At 55.7% G+C, this 23,772-nt stretch overlaps 2 protein-coding genes across 6 annotated transcripts in view; one reads left to right on the forward strand and one right to left on the reverse strand.

Moving 5' to 3' along the window:
* The window catches only part of PASK (PAS domain containing serine/threonine kinase), a 32,394-nt gene extending 26,302 nt beyond the window's left edge, over positions 1 to 6,092 (reverse strand). Inside the window, exon 1 of one of the 4 annotated variants that reach the window (XM_043462210.1) lies at positions 5,989 to 6,092. The gene's annotated coding sequence lies outside the window, so the exon portion shown is untranslated. Of the gene's footprint in view, positions 1 to 5,636; positions 5,945 to 5,988 lie in introns of those variants that run through there. The other 3 variants (XM_043462208.1, XM_043462209.1, XM_043462211.1) reach the window with 3 other exon arrangements.
* An 801-nt stretch (positions 6,093 to 6,893) lies between these two features.
* PPP1R7 (protein phosphatase 1 regulatory subunit 7) lies at positions 6,894 to 23,531 on the forward strand. Of its 2 annotated transcripts, XM_043462219.1 has the most exons (11): positions 6,965 to 7,004; positions 9,509 to 9,570; positions 9,991 to 10,119; positions 12,895 to 12,950; positions 13,517 to 13,582; positions 14,161 to 14,291; positions 14,657 to 14,819; positions 15,980 to 16,096; positions 16,872 to 16,976; positions 19,833 to 19,919; positions 23,244 to 23,531. In XM_043462219.1, the coding sequence occupies exons 3-11, from the start codon at positions 10,053 to 10,055 to the stop codon at positions 23,418 to 23,420; spliced, it is 969 nt and encodes a 322-aa protein (XP_043318154.1). In that variant the 5' UTR covers positions 6,965 to 7,004; positions 9,509 to 9,570; positions 9,991 to 10,052; the 3' UTR covers positions 23,421 to 23,531. The 2 variants fall into 2 exon arrangements, with proteins under 2 accessions (XP_043318153.1, XP_043318154.1); XM_043462218.1 differs by lacking the exon at positions 9,509 to 9,570 and having other exon boundaries at positions 6,894 to 7,004.
* Positions 23,532 to 23,772: the final 241 nt, after the last annotated feature.

A 23,772-nucleotide genomic window follows, 5' to 3' on the forward strand; every position in this document is an offset into this window, starting at 1 on the left:
GCCAGACCATCTGTGGGTCTCAGAGAGCCTCCCGGAGAAGCAGGAGGCAGCGGGGCTTCACCTGGGGACTGGGATGCTGGCTGCAGTCATTTCTGTGATCTTGATCCCAGGGCTGACACCAGGGCTGGTGGGCATGATCCTGGAACCCTCCCTCTAGCCTAGTGGCGCCAGGCTTCTGCCCAGCTCACCACTGTGCCCACAACAACGCCGCGAGGCAAGGCCTCCCAGGCAGCTGGGCTGCGGCCAGTCCTACACACCAGCACACCACAGCAGCCAGCCCCAGCACAAAAGAAAGGTGCACGCCACCCACACAGGAGGCAGCCCTGACGCCTCGGGTCCTGCTGCCAGGGCTGGGCGTGCTGTTGGGCCCCACAGGACATTGTTCACACAAAGCCACTTCTCCAAGGCTGGCAGACATAACTAACCTACTTAGTATGAAGAAATAAAGGTTAGCAAGATGAAGAGATGGGAGAATATGTTCCAAATGAAAGAACAACAGAAAACCTAAGAGAAAGAACTTAACAAAACGGAGATGAATAATCCACCCAGGTGGCTCAGTGATAAAGAATCCACCTGCCAATGCAGGAGACCTGGGTTCGATCCCCAGACCAGGATGATCCCCAGGAGGAGGAAATAGCAACCTGCTCCAGTATTCCTGCCTAGAGAATCCCATGGACAGAGGAGACTGGTGGACTGCAGTCCATGGGGTCGCAAAGAGTCAGGCATGAGTAACCAAACACACATACTATCCACCTGATAAAAGAGTCCAAAGTGTTAGTCACTCAGTTGTGTCCAACTCTTTGTGACCCCATGGACTGCAGCCCCAGACTCCTCTGTGCATGGAATTCTCCAGGCAAAAATACTGGAGCGAGTTGCCATTCCCTTCTCCAGGGGATCTTCCTGATCCGGGGATCGAACCTGGGTCTCCTGCATTACAGGCAGATTCTTTACCATCTGAGCCACCAGGGAAGCCCAGAAGAGTCCAAGATCATGACCATAAAGATGCTCACAGGATTCAGGAGGGCAAAGGGATGGACACAGTGAGAACGTCTACTAAGAGTGAAAAATATGTAAAAGAACCAATCAGAACTGGAGAATACAAGAGATGAAAAAATGTACTCCAAGGAATCAAGTAGATCAGATGAGAAAGGAACAGACCAAAGATCTGGAAGGCTGAGTAGTAGAACAGAAACCTCCCAAGCTGAACAGGAAAAATAAAAAAGAACTAAGGAAAATGAGAATAGCTTCAAGGACCTCCAGGACAACATCAAGCAGGGCAACATTCAAGTTAGAGAGGTTGCAACAAGAGCAAAGAAGGAGAGAGAGCAGAGGACTTACTTGAGAAAACAACAGCAGAAAGGGACAGACCTCTAGGTCCAGGAAGCACATGACAACACAGTAACAATTTTGTGAGGTGACAGGTAGTTACTAGACTCACTGTGGAGATGGTTTCCTAATGTACATAAATGTCAAAACCATATGATGTACACCTGAAACCAGTATTGTAAGTTAACTATATTTCAACTTTAAAAAAGGAATAAGAAAAATAGGCAAAAGGAAAAAAAATTTCACAAGAGAATATCCTGTAAACCTATGACAAGAAACTTAATCATGACATTTGCATAACCATGACAACTTTACACCTACTAAATCAGCAAATTTGGAAAACTCAGCAATGGCCACAGGACTAGAAAAGGTCAGTTTTCATTCCAATCCCAAAGAAAGGCAATGCCAAAGAATGCTCAAACTACCACACAATTGCACTCATCTCACACGCTAGTAAAGCAATGCTCAAAATTCTCCAAGACAGGCTTCAACAGTACATGAACCGTGAACTTCTAAATGTTCAAGCTGGATTTAGAAAAGGCAGAGGAACCAGAGATCAAATTGCCAACATCCATTGGGTCATCTAAAAAGTGAGAGTTCCAAAAAAAATCCACTGCTTTATTGACTCTGCGGATCACAACAAACTGTGGAAAATTCTGAAAGAGATGGGAATACCAGACCACTTGACCTGCCTCCTGAGAAATCTGTATGCAGGTCAAGAAGCAACAGTTAGAATCAGACATGGAACCACAGACTGGTTCCAAATCGGAAAAGGAGTACATCAAGGCTGTACATTGTCACCCTGCTTATTTAACTTATATACATAGTACATCATAAGAAATGCTGGGCTGGATGAAGCACAAGCTGGAATCAAGACTGCCGGGAGAAATATCAATAACCTCAGATGTGCAGATGACACCACCCTTATCGCAGAAAGCAAAGAACTAAAGAGCCTCTTGATGAAAGTGAAAGAGGAGTGTGAAAGAGTGGGCTTAAAGCTCAACATTCAGAAAACTAAGATCATGGCATCCGGTCCCACCACTTCATGGCAAATAAGATGGAGAAACAGTGGAAACAGTGACAGACTATTTTCTTAGGCTCCAAAATCACTGCAGATGGTGACTGCAGCCATGAAATTAAAAGACACTTGCTCCTTGGAAGAAAAGTTATGACCAAAATAGACAACATATTAAAAAGCAGAGACATTACTTTGCCAACAAAGGTCCATCTAGTCAAAGCTATAGTTGTTCCAGTAGTCACACATGGATGTCAGAATTGGACTATAAAGAAAACTGAGCGCCAAAGAATTGATGCTTTTGAACTGTGGTGTTGGAGAAGACTCTTGAGAGTCCCTTGGACTCCAAGGAAATCCAACCAGTCCATCCTAAAGGAAATCAGTCCTGAATATTCATTGGAAGGACAGATGCTGAAGCTGAAACTCCAAAACTATGGCCACCTGATGTGAATAACTGACTCATTGGAAAAGACCCTGATGCTGGGAAATATTGAAGGCGGGAAGAGATGGGGACGACAGAGGATGAGACGGTTGGATGGCATCACCGACTCGATGGACATGAGTTTGAGTAGGCTCCAGGAGTTGGTAGACAGAAAAGCCTGGTGTGCTGCGGTCCATGGGGTCGCAGAGAGTCAGACACAACTGAGCGACTGAACTGAAATCAGCAAAAGTTAAGAGTTCTAAAAACTCTTAATACCAAATGTTGATAAAAGATGTAAAAAAAAAAAGATGTGAATCAATGGGAACACTAACAAATTAATATAATCTCTTCAGAAAAAAATCCAGCGTTCACCTTCTCTGACAGTACTTTCCACCCTCAGATTTACATCCTAGAAATCTTTGCACATGGATAGCAAGTCACACTCAAGAATGTTCAGGGCAGTATGGCTCATAATGGCGAAAGAAAAAAATAAAAACCTAAGCATTCCTCAATTAGAAAACAGACTTAAAATCCTGGTACATTCGTGCTATGAATTATAGACTGAAAACAAATTCTGTACACACACGGATGAGTCTTAGTAATAAATGTGAAAAAAAACAAGTTACAGAAGACTATCCTCAATAGGATTCCTTCTGTGTAACATCCCCTCATCCACATAGTTTAGGGATACACACTTACATGACAAACCCAAACGTCAGGCCGGAGGTGTCTTTTGAGGGTCCTCTGAGCTGCAGTGAGGGAGGGAATGAGGGCACAGGGTCTTCCACGTCCTAATTCGGGTGGTGGGCTTAAACGTGTCCACTTTACTGCTTTGGTTTGTGACTGATATTGCGAATCAATCAACTAGTATACACTGAAAAATTGAGATATTTTACATGTACCTGTTTACATACCTCATGGGATCCTAAACAGTAATAGCTGACCATGAACCAAATAATGAGTAGAAAGAAGTGAAATAATGAATAGAAAGAAGTAGCAAGAAAGAAGTGAAATAATAAACTATTAGAAGGTGTTGCTGTCCTTCAAGGAGCAACATTTAAATGTCAAAGGTTGAGATTTCCTTCTTTCAGCATCTCAATGTTCTATTTATTTCTATAATAACTAACAGTGACATGATCATATTTTAGTTTTCCGCTTCTACAGCCAGCAGGTAGACAAAGTCCAGCAGACTTGATTATGACTTCAGACATTATAAATGTTATAGAACTTTACATTGTAAAAGACAGTAATCAAACTCTTCAGAATACACTGTAAATGTTACAAAAGCTTACTTTGTCAAAACGACAAAAACTAGGGAGAGGAGAGAAGGAAATGAAGGGAGGGGAGAGGGCACAGAATGTTTTATACTTCTGATGCGAAGACCTGACTCATTGGAAAAGACCCTGATGCTGGGAAAGATTGAAGGTGGGAGGAGAAGGGGATGACAGAGGATGAGATGGTTGGATGGCATCACCGACTCAATGGACATGAGTTTGAGTAAACTCCAGGAGTTGATGACGGACAGGGAGGCGTGGAGTGCTACAGTCCATGGGGTCACAGAGTCAGAAGCGACTGAGTGACTGAACTGAACTGAGGAAGCAAAGAATATCAGAAGTTAATAAACCAAGAAGTGGCTGCAGAAAAAACCATCCCTTCTCCCTTTGCACCTTCTGTACTGAGTGTAGTCTGTGGGGCCAGTTCAGCCTCACACAGCACATCCAGGCCACAGACCCAGGTTGGCCCCTGAGAGCACAGAGCCTGGCTTCACACATCCTTAGATCACTTCCTTTTTCACCCATTCAATTTTGACTCAAACTCTAATCAGAAATGCCTGCAAATCCAGGCCAAGGGTTTTAGAATAGGTGGGGTGGTTTTTAAGAGGAGGGGGGAGGTGTATGATTGTTCTGTTTTGTATCCCTCCGGAGCAGAAGCCATGGGAAGCTGGACGCAGACAGCGCCTGATGGTGCCTCAAATTAACCCTGCTCCTGATGCTGATCTTGATTCCAGAAGGTGTGAGTGACGCTCTCCACCCCCAATCAAACAGAAGGAGAGGTTTGCAGGGAGCTTCTGGAAAAGTACTCCTTGCTCTTACAGGTGAACGTCTAGAAGCAAGTAACTTTCTCCCAGAAGAACAAACGCTAGGAGACAGCTGGTTCCACCTGCTCCCACCACGGCTGTACAAGCAGAGCAGCACAGCGTGAGGCTAACATGCTGGCGGGCAGAGCTGAGAATGACACAATGTCATCTGCAGCCACAGGATGACCCTACCCTAACACCTGCCTTCCTCTGGACGTCAGCTGTGGGGCCCATCCTGAGGCGGTCTGTTTCTCGCGTCCAGGCCCCCTCCAGAGTATCCAGGGTGACGCTGCTGTGATGGAGGGTATGAGCCAAGGGCACCTCTCAGACTTGAGAGGCCAGCACAGGCGTCCCGGAGGAGGCACCAGCAGAGTTGAGCCGGCAAAGCAGAGTGAAGGAACCTTTCAGAAAGAACTGCAGTGAGTCCTACAGGGCCCCTGGGGAGGGGTCCACCCGTAAAGACGGGTCTGAAGAAGCTGGGCTGACTCCCAGGGCCTCTTGTTGCCGCAGGCAGTATGGCTCTTACCCCAAAGACTGACTTTCAAGGTCTGCTTGGTGGTGACCTGACCAACACGGGGAAGGGGGAAGTCACCGTCATTCACACAAGAAATTATAAGATCTTAAAGCAACGGCAGGAAGACACAGAGGGGAACTCGCAAGAGAAAGTAAGACACAGAATTGACATAGGTTTACTTTGCCAGATGTAGAAGGTAAGGGGACAGAAGGCATCAGACCCACCGCAAGGCCACGGTCCTTGTCTAGGAAAAGAAACGCTTGCGAGGAAGTTAAAGACAAACCCCAGGTGTGCAGTGGGGACGTCGGGCAGCATGGATGAGGCTCACAGCATGGATGAGGCTCACGGCTCTCCGCACACACGTCCACTGAGGGGCTCCTGGGTGTCAAGCTCCGCGAGCCTCCTCCTGGCCCCTTCCAGCGGTGGGACAGGCACACGCAGTCCCTCTGGGGGCAAGGACCGAGCGCCGGGTTGGGGCCCGGCCCAGGCCGAGACCCTGAGCGGCGCTGAGGGGCGGGCCCGGGCAGGCGCGAACAGCCACAGGGCGGCAAGCGGGCCGCCACCGACCGAGCGGCGCGGGGCGGGCAGTGGGACAACGTGGGGCGCGGGGCGGTGCTCCCACGCGGGTGGCTCACCTGAGGTCGCCCAGTCACCCGCCGAGCTCTCCTCAGCGCGCCGGGAGAGCGCCAGTCCGCGCCTCTAGCGCCACCAGCCAATGACAGAGCGACGGGTGCCGATTGACAGGTCCCAGGGGCCAACCGCCGGCGCCTGTGGGCGGGGACCCAGGGAACCCGCGAGGAGACGCCCGCGCTAACGGTTGCTAGGGACGCGACGGAGTCGGTCTACGGCGCCTCAGAGGAGCCAAAAGAGACGGCGCCTCCGCCAGCGCGGTCCCCGGACGCCGTTTCCTCCGGTCTCAGGATCAAAAAGGGTGAGGACCGCGGACCTCGCCTCTCGGAGGCCTCGACCTGAAGGCGGGGAGCAGAGGGCGGCTCCCTCACGGCTCACGATGCCCGCGGGGCCGGGGCCCGTTTCGGGCTGCGGCGCCCGCAGTAGCTAAATCGGCATCCAGGTCCGACCAGCTCTCCTGGACCCGTTAGCGGACAGGCCCCGGAAAAGAGAGCAGGCGCCCTGCGCTGAGCGTTAACTGGGAGCGGCCCCTTCGTACGGGTTCAGTCCACACCGCGACGCCGGGACAATGTCTGCCCAATTCTGCAGACGCCGCCGCCGAGGCTCGGAGTGGCTGGGGAGCCGCCCCGCCGTGTCCCGCCACCAGCCCATGAGCGCAGAGCCACCCCAAGCTCTTCTCCGCTCGTCCGCAGGCTCGGCTCCGTGCTTGCGACCCCGAGCGTCCCTGCCCTCATCCCGCTTCCCGCCTCCAGAGCCTCCAGTGCGCTCATCACCTGCCGGCGGGGCGGGGAGACCCGCGGTGCGGAGGCGGAGGCACGCGCGGCCTCGCGGGTGAACTACAACTCCCATGAGGCTCTCGAGCCGCGCAAGAGCGCAGGGCCCCATTGGCTGGAAAGCCTCTGAGCTGGGAGCCCTGATTGGCTGAGGGGCCTGAGGCGACAAATTCCGGAAAGGGAAAGAGCAGCCAACATGGCGGCAGAGCGCGGCGCGGGCCAGCAACAGTCGCAGGAGATGATGGAGGGTGAGCGGCCCCGTGGGTCGGCGACCGAAGGGCCCGGCGGGCGGGGGCGGGGTCGGCGGCCCGTGCCAAGCATGCCCGGGAGAAACGGGGAGGCCCGGGCCCAGCCCCGCGCGCCCCGTGACATCTGCCAGCCGACAGGGCGGGGGTGGCCCCGGACAGCCGGACGCGGACCCCGGTGCTGAGGCGGCAGTGGCCGGGAGGGCGCGGGCGGCCGGGGAGGTGGGGGCCGCAGGGCCAGGGCGAGCGGCAGGAGGACCGGGCTTGTGGGTGAGGACTAAGGGCGCGGCGGTTCCGCAGCCCCTGCGCCCGCCCCAGCTGCTGGGAGCCTCGCACCGAATCCCTGAGCTTGACCCGCGAGGCAGGTCCCCAGGCAGCTGACCGAGAAACGAGGCGCGGGCTCGCTGGGACCCGCCCGAGGCAGCTCATTGGTGGACGCGGCGGGGGTGGAGAAGGGTCCTCTGGAAAGCGAACCGGTTGAGGGGAACGGCTGACCCCAGCCAAGAGTTGAGTGATAGAATCTACAGGTACCTGTTTTCAAAGCTGTCATAGATCCAGAAGACTAATTTCAAGTCTTTCGCTTTGTTGAAAAAAATCGGCATGCATGTTATGTATGTATATAATTACATGTACACCTAGCCCCAGTGGAGAGCCAGTCGTGTCTTTGAGCACTCATTGTAGTTTTGGCTCTGCTGGTTTCCTGAGGGCTCCCGAAGAGAAGCCGGGGTCTCCAGTGTCAGGTGCTAGGGAAGGGGTGGAAGAGGCGGCAGCATGTTTGGGAGTGATGGCTGCAGCAACCAGAGCCAGCTCCCTGCTGCACCTGGAAGGATATACCAGTCAGCCAGGCTGGAGACAGGGGGCCAGAAAGAACAATGGCCGGGTGAAGGAAACCACACACAAACAGAGGGGTGTGAGGGAGTGTGACCTGTCTGGAGTGACCAAGAGTGACAGTGGTATTGGAGGAGAGTGAGGCGGGTGAGGCAGGCAGTGCACGTGGTGGAGGGCCTGGGTGGAGGAGCTCAAGAAGGTCTTGGATGTGGAGACCTTTGGGTCTTTCTAAGCAGGGAAGCACCTCTTCTTATCCGCCTTCTCCCTGCCCTCCTACCTCTCCCACTTCCTCTTCAGCTGTCTCCCTGTCTTGGTAAATGGCAAATGGGAGGAAACCTAGGCAGTCCCTTCTCTCTGGCTGCCACCCATTCCACAAATCAGCAAGCTCTGCTGCCCGCACTTCCCCGGTATCTCCAAGTATTTGCTACCTCTCCCATTCCCCCTCCCAGTACCTTGAGCCAGGCCACTGTCCCCAGTGCCCCACAGTCACCTGGTATGCTGATCTGCTATCCCATATTTCACTTTGGCTGCCCTTCATGAATTAAGCTCCTCCCACCCTGGGCTCAGACCATCGGCCAGTAGAACTTGCTGTCCCTTAGCCTGGACCACAGAGAGGTTGTGCCTGGTGATGGCTAATTTACTACGCGTCTTCATGCACGTCATGCACATGCTGTTGTGCCTGACAGGGACTCTGATATGTGGGTACTATTCTGGCTCCTTCTACTCATGAGGATACTGAGGCTTCACAAAGGAAGTAACAGGCCAAAGCTGTGTCTGTCGGAGCAAGGTGCAAACTCAGGAAGAGTCACGGGCATTCTAGACATTTGGGGAATCAAAGATCAGATTTAGATTCTGGGATCAGATCAGAGTCTCTGAAGAATAGATTTAAACAGACAGACAAGCCACTGAGACCAATTAGGAGGCCAGGCAGGAGCGCAGACCACAGGTAGTGAGTAGCTGATCCAAGACAGTTGCCAGAAAGTTGCAGGAAGAAGGAATGGGTGTGGTGGTGTTATAGGTGAATTCATCAGGACTTGGCCAACAGCCTTTCCTGGGTGCTGCTTTGCTAATCCCAGTGGGAGACTTGGAGGTGAAGCAGCGTCCTTCCCCACAGAACGCACACCCCTCTGTAGATAAGCTGTGGTCAGAGAAGAGAGACTCCTTGCCCTGTGACTGATGAAGCCACACAGCCTGCTAGTGCTCTAGCTCTTCCAGACAGGCTTCCACAGAGGTTGCCAAAAAATTAAGAAAAAGGAAAATTATCTGACAGTCTTGCCAAAAGATTTTTACCAGTCAGCCACATTTAATTGGGCTTCCCAGGTAGTGCTAGTGGTAAAGAACCCTGCCTGCCGGTGTAGGAGACATAAGAGACGTGGGTTTGATCCCTGGGTCGGGAAGGTCCCCGGTAGGAGGGCATGGCAACCCACTCCACTGTTCTTGCCAGGAGAATCCCCATGGACAGAGGAGCCTGGTTGGCTACAGCCCATAGGGTTGCAAAGAGTCAGACACGACTGAGGCAACTCGGCACTCACTCAGTACAGGACTGCGCTGGGTTAACGGTGCCATGGCGTTTAGGACCGTGACTCGTGTGGGGCGTGGAGCACTGCTAGCTGTCTTCTCCTTTTCTAGAGCGCCCCACTGCCCACAGTCTGATTTGAGTTAGTCTTGATTTCTTTCAGAACGTGGGCCTGTGAACTGGGCTGGTTTTCTTGGCCAAATGGATAGTGGAGCCTGGATGAAGGTATGTGGCGGGAGGGTCACACGGTCCCCTCTGTGTGAATATCCAGGCCGAGAGGGCGCGGACAGGAGGTGCTTCTCTGCGTGTTACCATTAGCACGTTCAGCCACAAGCCACCCAGGCCTTCCAGATACCTGGTGTTCTTCTCGAGTTCCTTGAGAGCAGGAATAGTGTGCTCCTGACCTTTGTACCCCGTGGCCTCCCTGCTCTACCCTCCAGCACAGCCCCAGTCCTCCCCTCCTCTGGCTACCTCACACGGTGCCCAGGACACACGTGGAAAGTACTCAGATGTTTATTGACCTGAATTCAACAAAAGTTCTTGAATGAAGTCTTTTTGACTTCCAGCTGGATGTCAGTCTGTTGTATGTTCCTCACAGAGTCCGCTAACATGAATATGCGTTCTTATGGGTGTGTGTGAATTCAGTTGACAGGCGGGTTGAATCAGAAGAGTCGGGCGATGAAGAAGGGAAGAAGCAGAGCAGCGGGATGGTGGCAGACCTCAGCGCGCACAGCCTGAAGGATGGAGAGGAGCGGGGGGCGGAGGACCCCGAAGGTACCGGGCGAGGGGAGAGCCTTAAACGCACAGCGGGAGGCTGCGGGCTCTGTCGGCTGTGCTCAGCCTGGGGGGCGGGGAGGGGTGTCAGCAGGCACCTACCCAGTCCACTCAGGAAGCCCCGCAGGGCCTGGTGGGCAAGGGCTCGGAGCCGGGTGCCCTCTGAGGAGCTCGCCGAGTCAGCTCCACACTTAGGGCACTTGCAGGCAAGATGGATGGTTTCCTAATTTCACGGAAGGCAAATACAGCCGCTAGTGATACTGGTACAAATGTGTTCTCTGGAACAGAACCAGGAAATCATTTATTACCCACATGTTCAGAAGTAAAATAAACATTGTATGCCTTCTTTTCCTACCTCAGTCACGTAGACTAATTTTATCTTAGAGAAGTCATTTCTGAGTCCTGCTCCACCATACTTATAAGCCTGAGAATCAGCTTCTAAGTTGTCTTCTTAGTGAAATAAAAACAGCAAAAGGAATTTAGAGATGAAAAAAGAGTTCTCCGCCTGTAATGATGGTTTTTCACCCCCTGAACCATGATCTAAACCTTTTTTCTTTGTTTGCTTAGAAAATCAGTTTCCATTGAAAGAAGGGAGAGAAACCATACACACAAAAGGATATCCAAAGTATACTAGGTGAAAAAAGCAGATTTTTTTACAGACAATGTGCATGTTAAAATCCTATTTTTATTTTTTAAATATCGATAATAGCATGTAGTTTTACCTACTTGAGAAAGAAAACACATCAAATGATTGGGGCGGGGGATCTCTAAGGAGCAGGTTTGAGAGGGTCTTGTGCATTCTGCATTTTCTAGGTTTATCTCCATTGTGTGGATTTTTAAGGTATCGATACTCGTACATTCCCCTTATGGTAATAAAAGTAAAACTAATCTTTAAAGTAACATCATGCTGTGTGCCAGCACAGATGCTTGGTAACTATGGCAACCTAATTTTAAGGCAAAAGGCGACTACCACAAAAGTACGAGTCACATTATTTAGGAACTTCAGAGGCAACATTCTGGAAGCCGTGTGGGTGGAGAAGCACATGGGAGGGATGGGTGACAGCTCTCCTTGGGGCTGAGTCACTGGAGGGGGGGGTGCGCCCCCTGCCGTCACGTTCCGCCGCCTAGCTTGCCGACAGGCCTGGCGTGGGCACTCCCCGCCCTGTGAACAGGGGTCACCCCCAGGAACCTGACTAGCAGTCCTCCAGGAAGATGCACCTCTGTAAGTCCTTAGAGAACCAGGACCTGCTCCTCCCTGTGCCTGTTTAGGTCTTAGGTTCCAATAAACAAATACAAACCTGTCAGCTGTTAACCTTTCACTTATTTTCTGTAAGTTAATGTTTTAACACTTGAAACATATGTGATAGGTTCAGGAAGATGGCTGGTAACTTTGTCTCAAAGGTTAAGCAGGCGTGTTGAACACCGCCCTGTGCTGCATGTATTACAGACAGAGCTCTTAGGCCTTGTGACCTCATGTCCTGGTTTGGACCCCAAGTGGCCTGGACACCCTGCCTTTGTTGTGGCATGTCTGTCTTTGCAACTTTTGAGTTCAAGTTGTTGTCTGTGCTGTCTTTTGAAGAGGGATCATTTGGGGCAATCTCTTGGTTTTGCCCAACTCCTTTTATTTAATTCTTGGGTTTGTTGACATTCCATAAAGCTATGGCTGACCTAGAGTAAATGATGTGTTTTGTTTTTTAGCTAGCCATTGTTGACAGTTACGGAAAAGGCAGTGCAATGAATTTAGCCATTGTGGGGCCAGGAAGCCTTTCGGGCTGCTCCTGAGTTGGGCGTGCCTCTCTGGGGCCTCCAGTCCAGCCTATGAGCTGCCCATGCTGGGGAGGTGCTGGGGTATGAGGCCAAGATGTGGGCAGTGTTGCTGTAGGGAAGACACAGAGGCAGGAGGCCCCCGGGCACAGGCCAGACAGCAGGCACGTGCCCGCCAGGACCAGGCGCTCTGCACGGCAGGCGCCCAGTTTCTTCAGCAGCACTCTGTGAGGGCAAGAGCAGACTGTGGAAATGCTCCCCGGTTGCGTGCGTGACCTCTTGCAGGTCCTGATGCACCTGGCAGGCTGGGAGTAGTCCGATGTGCCGCAGTCAGTCCAGACCTGCCCTCCTCGGCCCCGCCGGGGCCCTGGAGACCCGTGCTCCAGGGCGGACTGGCTCCCAGCCTCCCCAGTTCCTCATCAAGGGGTGTGTTTCACTTATTCAGCAAGGCTGTTTGATCCTGTCGATTGAACTGAGCTTCATTTTGTTTTGTTCTTTGCAGAGAGACGTGTCTGTAGATGCAGGGCCACTTTGCAAAGCAATGAAAGGCACGTCCTGGAACATCTGACGTGCCGGGCATGACCCACATCCCAGTGACCTGATTCATGGCCACAGAGCAGAAGGGAAAGACTGGGGCCGGCCACCCCCAGGTGCCACTGCAGGCCGGGCCGGGCGGTGGCGGCGGGCGGCCTCCGTGCTGCTGGCTGGGCTCACCTGAGGCTCGGTTGCCCCGCACCCTTCTGCCATTTCCTTTCTTGGGAAGTTGTAGGATGTAGGTGGAATCCTGGAGACCTCTGCCAGTAGCTGAATTCAGGACACAGAACCTTGAGAGGTGGCGGTTGTCAGGTGTTGGCTCCACCGCGTTGCTGCCCTCGGGTGTCACCTGCAGGTTCTCCCTCTGTTGAGCTGGCCCCGTGCTTCAGGCAGCCCGGCCCAGCTGGCCCCAGCGTCCGGGCACGTGCTCCTGGAGACCAGCCACTCTGAATGGGCTTTTTCTTCTTCCTTTTCCAGAAGGACACGAGCTGCCTGTGGACATGGAGACCATTAGCCTGGACAGAGACGCAGAGGTAACGCTGCCTGCTCGGCCACCCCAGGGGCCTGGTGGTGGAGCGCTCTGCCGTCAGGGGTCTTTTATGTCGGTGCCAGATTAGTAGATGATTTCCCTAGACCGTGCGGTAGTCTGGGCAGCCCTTGGTCAGAGTCCTGTGTTCTTACTGGTTTTAATACCAGTGCCCAGTCTCGCGTTGCGCTTCACACCCTGAGGATTGTGTGGCAAAGGCAGCTCCTTGACTGCTGCGTTACATCAGTCAGATGCTTGCTCCGTCCTGGCGGGGTCCCGCCATCCGAGACTCAGGGAAGCCTGAGGAGCCGCAGGCAAGGGTGGGGCTACCCTGAAGAGACGCCCCTGGGGCGGCCCACAGGGGCGCGACCAGGCTTCTAGTGCGGCAGGTCCGTCTCGCATCAGGCCGCTGCCTGTCACAGCATGGCTGTGCCCGCGTCACCTGACCCCACAGCTCAGGGCGGCACTGCTCCCCGAGCCCCGCCGCCTCTCGGCCTCCATGTGGCTCCAAGCCCGGGAAGCGCCTCTCTAGGTGCTTGTCTGCAGCTGAGCTAGGTTTTGTCTCTGTTTCAGGATGTTGATTTGAATCATTATCGCATTGGAAAAATTGAAGGATTTGAGGTGCTGAAGAAAGTGAAGGTGAGAGGAACTTGGCCTTGCATGGGAGGGGCCTCTGTGACCCTGCAGAGCGCATCCCGCCCACTGGATGTAGATAAACAAACAGAACCGTGACCATGCTTGGGAAGGTGCCACGCTGCACTGGGAACGTCCCTCGGGCACTTTTGATCCTGAGCCCTGCAAGGTGATAGGTCAGACGCTAGGCTGGGTGGTTCTCCTCAGGTTCACGCGGTGGCTCAGACCTGCGGTGCCTCCATCGGAGCCTGCCTGCAGCCATGTGCAGCCCAGACTGTGCGCTTAACTCACTACAGTTCAATCTGGTTTCCAAAACTGAGCCACTGAGAGTTCCCTCTGCTGGAAAGCAGCACCCCTCCGCCTTGCCCTACGCCTCCCTCACCGAGTAAAGAACGCTCATCAGGGCCTGCCTCCGTCCCCGCGGGTGTCTGCCCGTCCCCTCAAGGTCAGCACCATTCTAGAAAACAGGAGGAAAACTGCGTCCCCACCCGGGTCCTGTGTGCGGAGGCCGAGTCCAGGACCAGTGGGCACTTCCTCTGGGTCGCCCTGTTGCCTGTGTCAGCTGACCTTTTTCTGTCCCCCAGACTCTCTGCCTCCGACAGAATCTAATTAAGTGTATTGAGAACCTAGAGGAGCTGCAGAGTCTTCGAGAGCTGGATCTTTACGACAACCAGATCAGGAAGATTGAGAACCTGGAGGCACTGACAGAGCTAGAGTGAGTTGTGAGACTGCAAGGGGCCCGGCAGCCTCCCCAAAACTAGCCCTGCACCCCCGAACTCAGGCCTGGGAAGCCCCCCTCCAAGGTCAAGCCTGTGCCTGGCTCCTCTGGGGCACCGACTTGCACACAGTCCCAGCCTGCACGTGAAGCCTTTGACTAAAGACGTCAGGCTGGCTCCTCAGGAAGAACGTGGTTTCTGCCCTCAGCCCTGTCCTGGGAGCCGGGGCAGCAGGCTCTGGGGGCCCTGTGGGCTGCCCTCCTCACCCCCACACGTTCCCCAGGTGGGGTGTTGCCTCTAAGTCAGTTACGTCCTGAGCTCACTGTGGCCTGTGCTCGTTAATAAATGTTTTGCCTGTTCCCAGGATTCTAGATATTTCTTTTAATCTACTGAGAAACATTGAAGGAATTGATAAGTTGACACGACTGAAGAAGCTCTTCTTAGTCAACAACAAGATCAACAAAATTGAGAACATAAGCAGCTTGCACCAACTGCAGATGCTGGAGCTGGGGTCCAACCGGATACGGGTGGGTGTGGGCACGCGACGTGGCCTGGAGGTGTGCAGGGCTTGTGCTCAGCTGTGTCTCTCACGAGACCGAGTGCTGACTGGGGGTCGGTGTTAGAGCGTGGCCTGGATGTAAGGGGCTAGCCTTTCTTCTGCACACAGCGTTGCCTTGCTCCTTATTCCAGTCACGATGTAACTCTTAGCAAACTCTCCCATTGCACTCTGCCCGACAGCAGCCCCCAGCGCTTTGCTTTTGAATGTGCCGCTGGGTGTGTTTTTAGACGCGCCTCTTGGTGCAGAAGTGGCCCGAGCACAGCAGGGGGACGGGCCCTCACTCCGGGCCATGGGGGTTGGGGTACAGCCTGGTGCGTGGTTAGCCCGTCTGCGCCTGCTGAGTGGCTGAGGGAAGGGTTTCTGAGCCCTTCCCCCACCTCCATGCCAGAAATGCCCCTCCAACTTTTGGAAGCTTTTAGCACACTGCTCAGCTCAGGTTGGCTTTCATGAGCTACACAGAATGCAAAGCAAGGAGAGCAGTTGCATCAAAGGGCTTCTTATGACTGTTGGTGGAGGTGATGTGGCTGAAAGTAGCAAAACTCGGGGTGGTCCAGGCATCAGCATGTTCCGCAGCATCCCTGCTGGGGAGAGAGGGGCTGCGTCACAGCTGATGCAGGCGATGGCGGGCGGGGCTGCCCTCCCTCCAAGTCCTCGTCCTCCCGGACCAACCCCGGCCCCGTCCTGCTGTGAGACCTGGACAAGAGGCTCGCTCTGCACTCGGAGGCCCCGCTGCGTCCCCTGCCGGAAAAGCTCAGTTAGCCTGTGAGAGCGCTGTATCCGGGAGGCGGTGACCTGAGGCCTGCCAGGGCGCTCATTAGCGCAGCTGCCCATGGGGCACTGGGGAGCACGCGGCAGAGCAGGGAGGAGGGCAGAAGGGGTTGCAGAGACAGGGAGGGGCAGAGCACCCCCAGGAGCCTGCGGGCGTCCCAGGCTCAGGGCTCCCATGTCTCTCACCTGCGGGACACAACCAGCGTCTTGTTCTCAGGTTGCACTCTGCAGTGAGGTTGCCTGGGGGGATCCCAGAGTGGGCAGTACCTTGCCCAATGCCCAGGCAGCTCCGTCTGCTCGCCCGAGGGGGCGGGCCCTTTTCCCTCCCCAGTAACTGCTGCCTTGTCCTGATTTTCACAGGCGATTGAAAATATCGACACGTTAACCAACCTGGAGAGTTTGTTTTTGGGGAAAAACAAGATCACTAAGCTTCAGAATCTGGATGCACTCACCAACCTGACCGTCCTCAGCATGCAGGTACAGAAGGCCGACCCTCCCACCCCCCGGGCCCCCGGAGCAGGGCATTGCTCTCCATGTCTCCACGCTGGGCTTCACTGTCAGTGAGCGATGGAGACATCACACTTCACGGATCTGTGACACGTGTGACACACGCGGGCCTGAGGTTTCCTGCCTTAACGTGCCACGTTTCTTCTCCTAATGAAAGTCCAGGCGATTTTTAGCCAGAGCAGCTCATCTCCACAGCTCACACTGTGCTGGGCTCCACGGTTGGAGGGACTCCCGCGTCCCGTCCATCCGTGCCGGGGGCGTGCCACATGGGCGTGGTTGGGCAGCGCCCGCGTGGGGTGGGCAGCAGCCGCGGCCCAGCTCCTTTTGTCAGGAGCAGGCGCGTGGCGGCGGACCTGGTCATTGGTGGCAGGCCTCAGAAAGCAGCTGTCGTGCAGACCTGTGTGAGAAGCGGGCACTGTGCTCTATCTCCAGTTAGGATAGATGCCGAAAGAAATGACAACTAAGTTATTTTAAAATATCCTGATTTTGACATTTTTGAGTTAACTGAATTACTTAAGGTAGACTTTCCTCAAGTAGATTTTGAAAAGTGAGTTTCGTGCATCAAAGCCTTTGGCCGTGCACACAAGTTTTGCCCAGGACAGCAGACGCAGGGCCCTGGTCTGCCTGCCTCTGGGCGAGGCCCCTGCAGCCACTGTGGGTGGTGCCCTATTGTCAGGAGCCCCGGGTCCGCAGCCCTGCTCCCCAGAAGCCTCCTGGTCTCACGCCGTTCTGACTCTCCCTGCAGAGCAACCGGCTGACCAAGATCGAGGGCCTACAGAGCCTGGTGAACCTCCGGGAGCTATATCTCAGCCACAACGGCATCGAGGTCATCGAGGGCCTGGACAACAACGTAAGAGCCCGTCTGGCTGTGGGGCTGTAGGGGCACAGGCAGCTCTCGAGAGGTTCTCCGGGGAGACCTTTCCAGGCACCTCAGGCTGGGCCACAGGCCGGCCGACTCGCTTCTCACCCGCACGCTAAGCGGGGATGAGCTGTGTGTCTCGGGCTGGGTCAGTGCACCGCCCTGTGGGCTTTGGGAAGGTTTCTAAAAAGTAAACCCCAGGGACTTCCCTTTGGTCCAGTGGTTCAGCCTTCAAGCTTCCAATGCAAGGGACACAGGTTCCATCCCTGGTGAGGGAACTGAGATCCTGCATGCAGCATGGCATGGCCAACAATAATTAAAGTTTTTAAAACGGAAACCCTAGCTGCTCCTGGGTGTCCGTGTGCCATGGACGACTCTCAGTTGTCAGCAGCTGCCCTCTCTTCCTGCCCCTGGCCACCAGCTTCCTGGCCCCACCCCCAGCCGAGGGCCCAGATCCTGCACCGTCCTCCTCCCTCTGTCCTCCCTTCTCCCTCCGTCCTCCTCCCTCCTCTCTCCTCCTCCCTCCCCCTCCCCTCTTCTCCCTCCTCCTCTTCCCTCCTCCCTTCTCTTCTCCTTCCTCCTCCTCCCTCCTCCCTCCTCTCTCTTCTCTCTCCTCCCTCCTTCCTCCTCCTCCTCCATCCTCCTCTCTCCTCCCTACTCCCCCTCCCTCCCCTCTTCTCCCTCCTCCTCGCTCCCTCCTCCTCCCCCTGCCACTCTCCTGCCTCCTCCCTCCTCCCACCCCTCCCTCCTCCCCTCCTCCTCCCTCCTCCTCTCCCCACCAGCCCTGCCCACCCAGCACAGGACAGCCTTAGAAGCACTGGGCAGGGGGGATAGGCTTGGCCCTGAGCCCTCAGGAGGTCCCTGCCCTCCTCAGCTGTTGCAGGCCAGCCTGCTTTTCCTCAGCACAGTATTCAAGACAAATAAAATACTTGAACTCACTCAATTTTACTGGGTGTTTTTTCCTGTTTTAATTGCCAGCAGGTGTAACCAGGTCGGTCACCTGGTAAGCACTGTGTTTCAATCTTTGTAAGGGCTTCTTTGGCCCTGGGCGTCATCAACATCAGTGAGGTTTTAGGGGAAACCTGCTTTCTGGATTTTGTTTCACCAACATTTACAGAATTTTGGAAAAGCTGGTGAAATTTTACTCCAGTGAGCGTGGTCACCTTCCCCTGCCTTTCAGTCAGACTGTTTGCAGAGCTGGTGTGTCACCTGGGTGCACGCCTGGGCGGTGCAGAATGGGAGATTGAGGCCAGGCTCTGAGAGGTAGGGCTGGGTGGGGGCTGGCAGGGCCTCCTCCCCACGCCAGTCCCCACAGCGGCTGGAGGGTCTGTGCAGGAGAGGGCGTGGCCCCCGGGATCAGCAGGACGCCAGGCTGGCAGGACAGGGCGGGAGCTCTGGAGTCTTCTCGGGAGGTTGCTGCTCGTCAGCCTGGCCCAGTACTAGACCCTACATGGGCCTCTGCAGCAAAACAGAACAAAAGCAGTGTGGCTTTTAAGTAATTACATTTTTGTAAGGTCCTCCTAATCAAATGGAACAGGCTTTATTCAACTAGAGAGCAAATATTCTGTATTTTCCTCTGAGCTGCATCTCTTAACTTCTCTGGAGTTTACTCTCGTGGTACGAAGTCAGGCGGTCAATGATCTTTCTCCCAAACGGGGAACGCCTGCTCCCCTGGCACCCTGGGGCCACCCTGCTCGGGGCTTCTCCAGGTGCCAGGCCTTCCCACAGGTCTGCCCGGGGAGACTGTGGATGCGGACTCGTGGCTCTGCGGGACTTGCTCTCCCCACCCCACCTTACCCCCATCCCCCTCCTTACCTTTTTTAAGTGATTAGTACTGGTTTGCTTTTGAACGAGCTTTCAAAATGCTGTCCAGCTCCCCAGAACATCTCAAGGTAGCATCAAGCACATGATGGGGTCCTCGTGCTCGGAGGTTTGGGGCCGTTCTGGCCGTTGGGCGCCCCTGCGCTGGTCTCCGCACAGGGGCTGCCCCAGGGTCACGACCTCCCCATGCCATAGACACTGCAGCCCGGCCGGTTCCCGCGCTCGCACTCCCCACGCCCCCCAGCCCCCAGAGTGGGCACAGCGGGCCCAGCTGGGCCCCACCCTGCCGTACCCACACTTCCTTCTGCGTGGTTCTCCCAAGTCCCTGTTTGCCCACAGCCCCCGCGCCCTGCAGGCAGGTGCCTGCCGGCCCACTGCGGTCAGTGGCCATCTGAGCAGAAGTCGACAGAGCAGCCTGTGCCCGGGTCAGCACCCAGATGGGTTGCTGGAGCACCCCGCTCTGTGCTGGAAGCAGGGTCCCTCCCAGAAGGGACGGCATGGGGCCTGGCACTCCCCACCCTCGCCGTGCCCCGGGCCCTCTGCCTTAAGTGAGGAGGGGTGGTTTCAGAATCACTTGGGGTTGGCTGTCTCCTTGGGACAGGCCCTAGATAAACGCTGCTACACCTGTTGCCCTGCAGGGCCCACCCCAGGGCCCGGGCAGCCTCCCAGCGCCCAGGCCTCCTCTGTTCTGGTGGGTGCTATCTGCCCCTCCAGGACTGGGCATCCCACTGGGGTCCTTTGGACCACAATGTGGGAGTCGGGCGTGGAGTCTGGGGGGCACTAGTTTCAGACCCCAGTAACAAGGGCTCAGTGAGGCAGTGGTGAAGATTGGCTGTAAACTCGGCAGGGGGCTGCAGGAGGGGGCAGGGCCATGCCCCCTGCCCCCACCCGCCAACACCACCTTTCTTGTGAGGGCAGAGGGCGGCTCACCTCACGCTGTGAGCCCAGCGCCCAGCGCAGCGTGCATACCCACACAGCCACAGTGGAACTGAGGTAATGCAGGAAAATTTTATCTCCTTGTTCTAGAACAAACTCACGATGTTGGACATTGCGTCAAATAGAATCAAAAAGATTGAGAACATCAGCCACCTAACAGAGCTGCAGGAGTTCTGGGTAAGTGCAATGCACACGCGCTTGCTGGCGCTCAGCTGAGCAGGCCCCGGTGCCCGGAGCGCGTCTGCTGTGGCTCTGGGGGCCGGGGTGGGGACCAAGAGCTCGGGGGGCTGCAGATGTGGTCCCCACAGTGCACGTGGCCTTCCAGCAATGGCGTCACCAGAGAGCTGGGTAAAGTCACAGGCTGTCAGGCCCTGCCCCACCCCAGAGGCAGAGCGGTTGACGGCTGCTCTCATAAGAACATGAGAAGCCCTGATCCGTGTGGGTTAGTCCCAGGGTCGCCGTGTGGCTGGAGGGCTTCCAGACACAGCCCCGAGGCCGTGCTCCTGGCTCGGATGGCCCAGAACCACGGGAGAAGCTATGGATGGACCTCTGTGGCTGGTCACCTTGGAACATGCCCCTTGTTGGTCTCACAGCGATGGGTGTGGTTCCTGGAGCCCACAGATGAGAAACATAAGAGGCATAAGAAGCCACGAGACTCTTTTGAGGGGGTTGCAGGTCGACCCCCAGCTGAGATCCGCGGTGTCAGAGTCCCACACGCGTGTCCCGAGTGTGACTCCTGCAGGAGTGCCGTGTGCAAAGTGTGCGTCGTCCGAGATCTGTGCTGTGTGCAAGGCCTGCCCCTTCCTCATCCAGCCATTCTGCCAACCCTCTGATGTCCTGTGTGTGTTCTTCTCCTCATCTCAGAAATGACCCAGGTTTCCCTAACGCACAGCAGCTCGCTCTGAGGATGACCCTGCCCGTTAGTGACGGCGCTGGTCTTGGGTGCCGTCTGGGCGTGACTCCCAGACCAGCCTCTGCAGGGCTGGGGCGCAAAGCGAGCCACCGGGACTGCGGTCTGGTGTGCGGCCCAGCCGTGGAGGAGGGCGTGGCCGGGGTCAGCAGGTGGATCGGAGCAGAGGGATTCTGTCTGAAGAGGTCAGGGCACCACACAGCCAGAGGATGAGCCGAGAGCCGGGGTCCTGACCAGGCTGCTCCAGCACTGGGGCACCCAGCACTGCAACATGCGCACACCTCTCACCCCAGCCCAGCCAGGTGCTGGCCCTCGTGCCCTGGCGATCCTCCCAGGAACCTATGCTGGTCTGAGTGACAGAGGCCTGGGGGAGGCAGGATGCCCCCCATGATGGGGTCGTGAGCAGACTGGCTGTGTCTGGGGGGCTCGCGTGGTCTCGGACCCCCAGCTTTCTGTGAAGTAGCAGACTCCTAGTCTGACGCCAGCAGCCTACAAGTGATTTTGTTGTGTAAGAAAAACACCTTGAAAATTCCCCTACACCTTGGTTTTGTTTCAAGTGTTGCTGAATTTGAGGGGAAGTGAATGTAAATTTTGTATGTAAATGTCAGCCACCAGAAACCACTGGAATAGACTCTGGAGACAGTCTGCGTGGAGCACCATCCCGGCTGCGTCTGCAGCAGGACTGCAGTGTGGGTTCAGGCAGGACGCTCACATGTGAGCCCAGGATCACCCGCCAGGAGTTTGCAGAGTTGTCGGGGTCACCAGCATGCCCACGCGATCACACGCACCCGGGAGTGAGACAGCACAGGCTGCCGTCTCTGTGCGCTCCGTCTGCGTGGGGTGCTGGTCAGGACGTTTGGGGGGACCTCCCCCGCATGTGCACGTAACGCAGCGGTCGAGTGTGGAGTGGCTGAAGAACAAGCTCGCGGCCACAGGGAGCAGCCTGCTGCATCCAGAGCACGGGCCATTCTGCGCGACCAGCAGCCGGCTTGCTTTAAAGGTCACTTCATTTGACAGGAAACAATGTGAGAAGGAGGCGGGAGACAGTCTAGAACAGAAGAAACTAAAACAGTGCTTCCAGGAGGTTCTTTAAGAAGACAAGTGCACTGGGAGGTCACTCCCCACACCTCGCTCCTTCAGCTGGGAAGGTCGCACGCCTCTCAGCTGGGAAGAACTCAGGAGACATACAGACCCATCCCCCCCATGACCCTTCCAGATATTCTAGAGTTTCTGTGGAGACAATACAGGTGAATGGTTTTGAGTTTCATTTTGAAAAAGTAGAGAGTTACAAGCATCTGGGAGTTACCTTGTCTAAGGCTCCTTTACAAGCGCTGTTGGTGCTGAGCAAAATCCCCAGGCCACTTTACAAATCCTAGAGAAAACCGCCTGGAGGCTAGCTGTGCTACAGAACACCCTAACTGATAAGACCTGGGGCTTGTAAACCTAGTAACTACTGACTGCGGGGACAGCCGTGTTGGCGGGGCTGTGACGGCTCACAGGGGAAGCACGCGGGGTGTGTGTCCGGCGCAAATGACCGTGGAGGGGAGAGGAGGCGCGGGCGAGTCGGGGACGCCACCACCAGCAACGCAGGAAAGGGGTGGAAGTAGATCCCGCTGCCAGGACCTCCCCTCTGAACAGTGACAGGCCTCCGTTTGTTAAATGAAGGTGTCTTTTACTTCTGTGAACTTCATTGACCTTCACGTGATGCCGAACACACCTTGCTACACTCCCCAGTTATTACCATATTTTGTAGCAGAAACACAGAAGCCATGTTTTTTAAGGAAGAAAATACAAAAAATGCTTATAAATAGACTGTACATTTTGCCAAAAGAAAGGTACAAAATGCTGCTTAAAAAAACAAACACTGAAGACCAATTGGAGAACAGAGCCATCCTTCAGATTTGGAAAGTGTGTGGCACATAAGACTGGGTGCTGGGCCCCCAGACCACAGCGGTGCAGCCAGCGCTTAAAGGTGGAAACAGCCAGTGTTGGCGTGTTTTCCAAGGTGCACGTGTGGAAGGCGTGTACCGCGTGCTCACGCAGCTCCGCTGTGGCAGCTCCGGTTGGCTGCCCGGCTGCAGCCCCAGCCTGGGGCCCAGGCCTCCCCTGCTGTGACTGCGCCTGCGGAGGGGCCCAGGGGACAGTGATGGACGGGCGGGGCGGGGCCTGGTAGGTGGGCGGGGCGCAGGCCGCGGCTCCTCGGGGAGCAGCCCTTGTCCCTTTGCGGTAGAGGCTTCGGGCCCCGCCTGGGAGCAGGCCTCGGGGCCTCCACAGCCTCCAAGTTCTGGAAAGCTGGGTGTCCCAGGGCAGCTGACACACGAGGCCCACAGGGAGTTCTGTGAACACGGGCTTCCTTAAGCAGGCGAGCCTGAGAAACCCTGTCTGCCCCGAGCGGGGGCGGGCGCTGTGTGGTGGCTCCGTAATCCGTCTGGGGACCCGGACGTGGACTTAGCGGCGTCCGCCAGGTTCATCCCGCGGGACGCGGCCCGCCCAGCACGCGCCAGGGTGCACGGGCCGGCCTGTCTTCTGCATGGGGCGGGGTGAGGGCCGTGGGGTCCCGAGGCTTCTCTGATGCGCCCCTGTCCCCCCAGATGAACGACAACCTCCTGGACTGCTGGAGCGACCTGGACGAGCTCAAGGGCGCCAGGAGCCTGGAGACGGTGTACCTGGAGCGGAACCCTCTGCAGCGGGACCCGCAGTACCGGCGGAAGATCATGCTGGCCCTGCCCAGCGTGCGGCAGATCGACGCCACCTTTGTCAGGTTCTGAGGCCCGCTCCTGCAGAGCCTCCCGGCCACGGTTTTAATCCACCCGTCACTCCTGCAGCGTCACTGTATCAGCAGTCACAAACCCAAAGGCAATAAAAAGGCACCGAGTGAAGCTGCGTGTGCAGGGCCGTCCCCGCCGGCCGGGTGTGGCCCCTGTCCGTGCTCCATGGCCCTGGGCCCTGCCCGCGGCCCGTCTCCATGTCCTCCTCTCAGAGGGGGCTCAGAGCCCCCCGGAAGGTGAAACAGCAAATCTGGGAGGGTGTCCAGGGGCCCTCAGGCCTGTCTGCCCAGAACTCTGCAGTGTCTTGGGCCAGTAGTTGCCCGTTTGTAAACCGTATGTGTTAGCAATAAAC

This window comes from Cervus canadensis, chromosome 2 (genome assembly GCF_019320065.1).
Source record: "Cervus canadensis isolate Bull #8, Minnesota chromosome 2, ASM1932006v1, whole genome shotgun sequence".
NCBI lineage: Eukaryota > Metazoa > Chordata > Mammalia > Artiodactyla > Cervidae > Cervus > Cervus canadensis.

Excerpts from the sequence above, each read along its gene's own strand:
- PPP1R7 (XM_043462218.1), top strand. The coding sequence starts at position 6,953 with ATGGCGGCAGAGCGCGGCGCGGGCCAGCAACAGTCGCAGGAGATGATG. Across the intron at positions 10,120-12,894 it reads GGGGGCGGAGGACCCCGAAG|AAGGACACGAGCTGCCTGTG; the intron begins GTACCGGGCGAG and ends TTCCTTTTCCAG. Across the intron at positions 12,951-13,516 it reads GCCTGGACAGAGACGCAGAG|GATGTTGATTTGAATCATTA; the intron begins GTAACGCTGCCT and ends TCTCTGTTTCAG.